Source organism: Poecilia reticulata, linkage group LG20 (assembly GCF_000633615.1).
Source record: "Poecilia reticulata strain Guanapo linkage group LG20, Guppy_female_1.0+MT, whole genome shotgun sequence".
In the NCBI taxonomy this organism is placed as follows: Eukaryota; Metazoa; Chordata; class Actinopteri; order Cyprinodontiformes; family Poeciliidae; genus Poecilia; species Poecilia reticulata.
The window spans coordinates 22972418-22981211 of record NC_024350.1 but is presented as its reverse complement, the minus strand read 5'-3'; the positions used below and the strand labels follow the sequence as shown (position 1 = coordinate 22981211).

The 8794-nt window shown below is 37.2% G+C and overlaps 1 protein-coding gene across 1 annotated transcript in view; it reads left to right on the top strand.

The window, feature by feature from the left end:
* The window catches only part of plxdc2b (plexin domain containing 2b), a 94875-nt gene that overhangs the window by 54991 nt on the left and 31090 nt on the right, over positions 1–8794 (top strand). The window contains exons 3-4 of the mRNA XM_017301779.1: positions 2561–2854; positions 4684–4783. Of these exons, the coding sequence (XP_017157268.1) occupies positions 2561–2854; positions 4684–4783 (394 nt within the window). The remainder of the gene's footprint in view (positions 1–2560; positions 2855–4683; positions 4784–8794) is intronic.

The window sequence follows — 8794 nt, the reverse complement described above, 5'->3', positions numbered from 1 at the left end:
ATATATATATATTTTTTTTTTTTTTTACCATTCTCTGTGATGGCAGAATAAACTTGGTCTTAGCTCCAGTTCTATACTGTAGCACATCCACTTACAGTCTCATCTAACACATCCACTTTGTGGATGTGTTAGATGAGCAGATTTGTCTTGTTACATTTTGGATACTAGACCAGTACACAGTTACACGCCACTTGAAGTGCATGGTCTCTTCTTTTTCCCATTTTGAAGAGTGTCTAGTTCAAGTTGGCACAGAATGAATGGAGTGCTAAATTAAACTTGGAGTCATTAAAATCTGTTTTGTAAAGAAGAGTGGCCAAAACTTGCTCCAAAACAACGTTAAACACCAGAGGGAAAAACTATTCATTGGGTTTTTCACTTGTTTTTCAAAAGCCAGTGTTTTTCCTTTTTTGGCGTCCTTTCTGAAAACAACAACAAAAAAAGCGAATCCTGTTGTGTGTTTTTACATTTGCGATTGAATTTGAATTGTTCTTATGCGTTTCAACTCAGAATCTTTTTATATTCTGATACATGAAAATCTGAAGCAGAGGGTGTACTTTCTTTTTTTTATCATGATTGCATTTTCTGTTTCCCTGGTCTTATAAATTATGTTTTACCACCCGACAGACGATATATAATCCTTCTTACATGTGAAGCATGTGTTGAGACTGAGCGTCCGCCGTACACGCGGCACGTGATTTATTTCAGGAGCTGCTGGGCTACCAGTCCCCCGACTCTCCTAGCTGTCGGCAAAGAAGCTGACTCTCATATTTACTTTGAATGGGAAGTGTTCTGGCTGTGTAAAGGAAAAATTGATTGGCTGCTGTGTAAACAAACTTTTATTACTCTGGCAACTGGCCAAATGGCTTTCACATCAATAGGTCCTCCAAAGTCCACAGTAAATCAAAGTGGTGTTAAAAGTAATGCAAGGCCCACTTTCTGGAGGGCAGAGATGAAGGCCATGTTAGGGAATTATTCCTTGATTCACTCACTCTTACGGGCTAAATTTAGTTGAACCTCTGGGTTTTTTTTTTTTAAACCAATCATCACTGCAACAGTTTCGGAAACAACTGTCAATAGATTTATTTGGATTCTGATTCTTTTGTACGTACGTTTATTATTTTGTGCTTAAAACATGTGTAGTGAAAACTTGATATTCAAGCAAAATATCCATGTTTTCCTTTAGTGGATCAAATCATTTTTAGACCATTAAACTATTTGATTCTACTCTGTTAAATGCATGACTCTCCTTCTAAAACATGACATGCACTTAAACCAAGAAATCTGCATTAATGCTAACAGATCTGCATGGATGAAACCCTCTGTACAAATGCATCCAGGCACATTTCGTTTCCACATCTCATTCAATGTGTAATTGAGAACACACGAGGGAGTACCAAACTCCTCTGCTAAAGTGTATCAACTTCAAAAATATGCTAATAGGTGTAAATATGCCCTGCATGTCTGATTCCCATCTCGAAGTGATGGAAAAACCAAAATATGCACACGTGCAGGTAAAAATGACGGTTGGAAACACTCCTAAATGTTACTGATCTACATAAAAACACAAACTAGACATATAGACATTCTACACGTATCTTATTAATGAACATTTTCACACCACAGACTTGCACACACTTGGTGTAAATGACTGTAGAAGTATCAGGGGAAACGATCAGGCTGAATCATTTCAGGCTCATGTTCCTCTTTGGTCACCAAATTTACTGCTGTTGGGTAAAATCCCTGAAATTTTACTCAAGAAGGAGTAGCAATACTTCATAATATTACTCAAGATAAAAAGTACGGTGTACAAAAATTACTACAGAAGTCAATTTTTCTAAAAACTTGAAGTAAATATAAGTGAGTAACTGTAACCAGTGGCGACTACAGAGTTTTACCTTGAGCAGTTCATGCTACCTTGAACAAATTCGAAAGGATTATTTTTGCTTTTTTTTTTTTTTTTTATTTAAAGCCAATTTTAAACATTTGCATTCAAACCTCGAGATGAATTTTCACCTCATCGAAAGCAGACTGTAGATTCAAATGCCTTTGTATGCAAGCTTTGGAGTTGCCATGGAGCTCCAACCATGTCTGGAATATAAACCCTTACCTGGAAAAGGATGTATGCCTGATTTATGTGCATACACACCTTTTGCACACAAAGCTCCAAAAAGTAACAATCCTCTGTAAGATGAGCATTCTCGCTGGTGGAAAAAAAAAGTACAAGATCTCTTTTATCCAATTTCTGTTCCACACTTATAACTGCTGTCAAACAGAGCAGATGGAAACATATTCTTTGCCGTACCAACAAGAAAAGTGAATGTCCGCTCCTTGTTCACTTTGTCATTCAGCACGATCTTACACAGCATGGAAAACGCAGTGGGTTCCCTGTGGTTAAAAACTGCCCGAACTGTATAATCCATCACAATAACGGCCGCTCTTTGGTTTGGGTTTGTTGAAAGCTGAGGTTTTATTGCGGTTTTATCCTCCTCCAGCACAGTGTTTTCATAGCAGCACTCACTCTGACTCAGTGTCAGTCTCTGTAGTTCCTGCCGACAAATGATGCTTTAAAGGAGAGGATATCTTCGGATTTAATGTCTTTCTTTTCTTTGCCATGTTCTGCGTCTTTCTTCAGATCAGAAGGGGCCACGACTCGGGTGTTATTGTGGTTTGCTTTAAGTTGAATTTATCCAGTATGTGGGAATACGTATATTTTAAATGCATTCATTTCTCTGTAGGCACTGCTCTGGTGGTGCAGTGGGACCACGTCCACCTGCAGGACAACTATAACTTGGGCAGCTTCACCTTCCAGGCCACGCTGCACAACACAGGAAGGATTGTCTTTGCATACAAAGAGGTGAGCTCTTATTTATGGCTCCGTCTTTGTCTCAACCATTTTTTTCCCCCTCTCCTGTATGATTTTCTGCTTCGTATTTTTACTGTGAATATTTTTCACCCTGCCAGAGTTTATTATTGTGCTATCACAAGTCATACTGTCCATATAAGCGGTAGCTCCCCGAATCCAGAGTTGGAGAGTAAACATGGAAAAACTGCATTTTTTTTAATGCAAAATATGTGTCAAAGAAAGTACAAAACGGTTTCAGTGCTCTAATATGAGATTAGAACCTGATTTCTCTAAATAAATGTACTTAAATTACTTGTTTATTGAGACTTTTTTTTTTGACTTATTGAGGGTTTTTGACGTAATGTGGCTCTGGGCTCTATTACCAAATCTTTCATCTTTATAGTTTTTGCATGTGATGCTCAAAATGGTGCACGTCCTTCTAGCTGAAGCCATTCTGTAGTTCTTGAAGTCAATCTCGATAGGAGCTTATTGAACAATATGTCACGCAGACCTTATTTCCAACACACCCATTCAGTGTGAAAGTGACACATTTTAATTATCACCTCAACTTTAGTACAAATTAAACTGTGACTGATTTCACACTTAAATCTCACAACTCTAGCAGTCTTTTCCCCTGCTGTTTCAAACTTTTAACACTTTTAAAAATATCTTTGTCCCCTTCTTTACACTTTTCATTTTGGTGACATAATGTACCAAGTAGTGAAGTATTCACAAACAAAACCTGAAAGGGTGGTTTTCAAATGATGAGATTATTTATCGAAGGAAAAAGTTAAACCAACACTGTCAAATGTGAGAAAAAAAGAGAAAAAGGCCCTCTTGTTAAATCATTAATTGACTTTGAACTTAATTTAATCTCATCCTGCAGTGATTTTTGCATAAATGGTGGACTCAACAAACTCCTACGTAATTTCTAAGGGTTTAGGATTACCGTGAGAGTCATTATCCACAAATGGAAAAAACAAGAAGCTATGTTGAAAATTCCCAAAACCAAAGTTACCCATATAGCGCAGTGAAATAATTCATAATTCATCCAGGAAGTCACAAAATAACTCAGAACAACATATAAATCATGATTTTCCACTCAAGATCAATCTTCAATAAGGCCGAAATCACTGCTAACAAAAAAATATTACCTTAGTCAAACTTAGGATCTTTCTGTGAAATGACGAGATAACAGTGGAATTTTTTAAAGTTAGGAATCTGGCATAAAACTAGCAGCAATTATTGAAAGAAAAGCAAGCCTATTTTACCAGTTTTGTGTCAAACATACAACTGCATTTCAGGGAAACAAAGGAACAGAGAAAACACATTTAAAACACAGAATACATCACTGGCTGTAATTGATTAAATCAATAAATTCTGTTTTCTGGCTGAAAATCCTGCAGGAAAATGTCCAACCATCAGTTTGTGTCACACCTTCATAAGAGGGTCATGCTGTAGAACAATGATCCAACACATCCTACTGTAAATAGCTAAAGGCATAAAATGGAAAACAAATGTTTGCAGTGTCCTTTTTAAAGACTGGACATAAAATCTGATTAAGATTCTGTGAGTTGACCCTTAAAGGTCATGTTCAAAATGATCCAATTAAAACAATTCTGCAAAGAAGAGCGGGCCCACATTCCTCCACTGTGATGTACATTTTTTCTTTGATCCAGAGTCATCCATTTGCTTATTGAGATCACAGATTACTGTACTGATTCCTCCTGTAGACTGTCACTGTGAAACGTGAGGCTATTTAGACCTGTCAGTGTTTAACATCTTGCTCCAGGGAGATCTGTGTCTTGCTGGTGATGGATATTCACTTATTTCTTTTGCAGCTCCCCATCGAGATATCACAAATCAGTTCTGTCAATCACCCGGTGAAGGTGGGCTTGTCTGACGCCTTTGTGGTGGTCCACAAGATCCAGCAAATACCCAGTGAGTACCTAACAGATGGTTGCGGTTTAAATAAGGGACATACACGGTTTGAAAAGTTCGAATGGTTATTCACTTTAAAGCAGGAGTGCAATTTAAAAGAAAGGGTAACACCCAATCTGGCATTAGAGGATGGTAGTTTTTATGCCTTTTAGTGTAATTAAAATAAAGCTTTACCTAGCCGTGCATCATTTTTGGATTACAACCTGCTGGCAAACAATGGTTAGCAAACATAACATGCTAAACGGGTATTGGGAGAATTGTCCGTATGCTCTGTCATGTGGTAGAGTCGACTGGCAGGTGATGTTTCAAGTTTATTTAAACTTAAAAACATAAAGACCTTGCTGATTCAGTAGGTTGGTTCTAAACGTGTGAAAAACCAACCAGATTTTTAAGCATTTAATCAGAAGGAATGGTCCAAAGTCATCTAGAATTGTGTTCAGTATTTAAAAGGATCAAAGTTTCCCAGTTTACAAGTGATCTTTGTTTTTCTTAAAATTGTTAGAGCTCCGAGTTCAGCCAAATTTATTTTTCTTTCCAGAGATGTGTCTGGTTCGAAGGAAACCGGACGCAGCTCATTCCATTTTGACTTATTGTAATCAATAATTGGAGATACTTCAGACTTTGCCATCAAATCCTTCCTCACTCTCATGGGGTCAGATGTAGAATCTGGTGCAATAATAAGTTGTGAAATATAATATATTTGGCAAGTTAAATTTCTTTTTATTGCCTATGTGAAATCCTAGCTAAACTTGTTTCAAATATCTTGGCGTGTTAAACTTTCTTCATATTGCTTCACTGATGCAGGTTTTGATCAAGTCCACACAAATGTTTAAATTAATACAAAGTGACATCAGCAATCATGACAAACTGTAACTCTTACATTAACTTGAAAAACATGCATAACTGAGGTATTAGGTTTTATTTTTAATGGATGGGGAAAGAAGAGGACATAAAAATGTGAGCATTTATAGATGAATATCGTCTCTTCAGGAAGAGGAGAAAACACCATTAGAAAGCAGAATGTCATAGCAACTAATCACTTAGCATCACTATGCTTCATCAGTCACCTGTGCAAGTTCCCCCTTTTACTGTAGTCGCTGTAGAAGGAGGGGGAAATGGATTCTGGAAAGACAGATGACAAGAAAAGCCCTCCATATAAACCCTTCTGGTTCTGCTAGTGCCAATGAAACTTTAAAGCGCTTTCGCATTGCACGGAACGGAACGGTTCCGAGCGTGTTCGCATTACAACTTGCGACCGGTTCCACCCGGCCCCATGGAGCTGTGGTTCCAATCGTGCCAGCCAAGCGGTTCTGCTTAGAACCAGCAGCTGGTTGGCCGCTGGTTGTTATAGAGTCAGACATTGATTTTCCGTTGACAGCTGGCTCTCACTAAACTGTATTTTATTTTGTAAAGCGTGCTCTTTTCAATATGTTTATTATTAGTTTTAATTAGCAGTGGATTCTTCTCAATATAGTGCAATCACCTGGTCTAATGAAGAGGGTTTTTTCTTCCTCTGCTTACTCTCTGATGAACGAGTACAGCCAGCTGCTACATCGAAACCATTGTTTAGTTTCAAAAATAATGACGTCCGGCGCCCTCAGTGTAATGCGAACACAACAGGGCTGGAACCGTTCCGTGCAGTGCGAAAGCGCCTTAATTCTGAGATTTATTTTGTCTCCTGGCTGCCGTTTCTGCAAAACTACATGGAAATGTAAAAGTTAGGTCATATATCTGCCCAAGCACATTCCAAGTCCAATTTAAATCTTATCATGCAGAGGAAGGAATATATTTTGACAGATTTTTTACACCCTTGTCATGCCCGATTATTATCTCCGCTCTTTTAACTGCATTAAGCCTTAGTACTCAAAAGGAAACTATGACCGCTACGGGCTACAACAGAAAGTCTCTCTGCAGCCAATTACTGCATACCGACTAGGGTAACGAGAGGATTTTATTTAGCTTTAATAAAGGATTTCATTTTACCTCCAGGCAGAAGATTGGGCAGAGAGAGATTTATGGGTGTCCCACAGTCAGGTTGTATAATTAACAGGTCACAAGCACACATGACGATCCAGCTTTAATGCATGTCTCAGAAGATTAATTAAACTTTACTCACTGTGTGATTATTTTTTTTTTAAATGAAGCCAAAACTCTGCTCCAAACTTTTCATACTTTCTTGCCTCCCAGCGCCTATTTTCAGAGGATGATGCAAAGACCGGAGCTGGGAATTATGCACAGTCTTGAGCTGTTTTTAATTAATACTTGGTAAAGATTTAAACAAGTGCAAATTATATTTACTGCATTTGGTGCTCTTTTGGAGGGAAGAACAGTTGACAGTTTTTTTTTTTCTTTTAAGCTCAGCAAATCGTGAAACTGTGCAGGAAAAGGATTGGATTGTTTCTGAATATTAATGCCATATATTGATCCCCAAAGTGGAAGCTCTCCTGACTCTGCTATCCCTCAAAGCAGGCAACAGGTCAGATGTCAGATAAGTAGAAGGAAGTACGTGATTAAGAATTTGTTCATGAGAACCGAAGAAGTAAACTGTGCATTCAACCTAAGTTGCTAAAAAAAAAACAGTCGAACAAAGGTACAATCTAAAAGATATCAAATAACTCAGACTAAAAGCACAAAATACATTTATTGATGTTTAAAGCCTGAGTATAGAAGTAGGTGTATTATCAACTTTATTTATAAAGCACTTTAAAACCAGTCACAGCTGAAAAAAGTGCTCAACATTAGTAATAGATAAATAGTATAAAGAAAGCATGACAAAAGGAGACAGATAAGATCAATACCAATAAAAATAATTTGTGAAATCGGGTCTCAGTTGGGTTGAAGGCCAACGAGTAAAAGTAAGTTTTCAGACGACTTTTAAAAATGGACAGTGATGAGAAATGTCTAACATGCTGAGCGGTTTTCTTTTCCTCAACATCTAGTAAGTGCTACTGCAAATGTCATTGAAAATGAGGTGGACATTGAACAGTAATGGGACCCCACACTCAAAACTTTTGATTAACAAGTAAAATAGGCAATAAAAAACATTTTGAGTAAATTGTTTTGTTAATATTAAGACCGGAGTAAATGAATCCCAAACACCATGGATAGTAACAGAAAGCTAACACTAGAGGAAGGATAATTAAGTAGCTCAAAAACCACTGAATCCCAACTCTACACTGACTATCTTAGTTAAATTTAATTTTTTTTACTTCTTAACTGTTGGGTACATATCATGCTTTTGGAGAAAAGTTTCCACTATGCTTAAAATCAGCCAGAATATGCCTAGATTGGATTCTATTGCTAAAATCCCTCAACATAAAATTCATTTTTTGTAAGTTGGATTACTCCCAGGTTTTAAAATGTCCAGCCCCACAACAGATGTCTTCAAAGGATTACAGCAGTCTGCTGTAGATTACAGCAAAAAGCCAAATCTAAACAGCTATGTTTACGATGTGCTACGATGGTTGTGCTTCGGTCCAGTAACAACAATAAAGCTTTCAATCATTCATTCATTCATGTAGAATGGACATTTGCATGTTATTTGCAGTGGTGGAGAAAGTACTCAAAAAATGTACTTAAGTAAAAGTACAAATACACAGACAAAAATGTACTCAAGTAAAAGTACCACATTAACATTTTACTTAAGTAAAAGTAAAAAAGTACCTGCCTTTAAAAATACTTAAGTATTAAAAGTAAAAGTACTTGCTGAATGCATTACCTAATCGCTAATATCATTAAGTGTACCAATCATATTTAATTTTAATACATCAGAAATGTGCCATTTTAATTAACAATGCCACAGATAAAGCATGTTTTTCTTGTGTTTACTCTGTAACATAGTTTAGACTGAGATATGTGATTCTATGCATCATAATTTCAGGGATGGAAACATCTTGCCTCCTGTCCTAACAGCATCAACTTCACTTTTTTTGCCACACATTTATTTTGAAAGAAATCCAACTGGCAGGGGAGGACATGGAACCAAGGAGCCACGTAGCAGAGTTGTAGTCT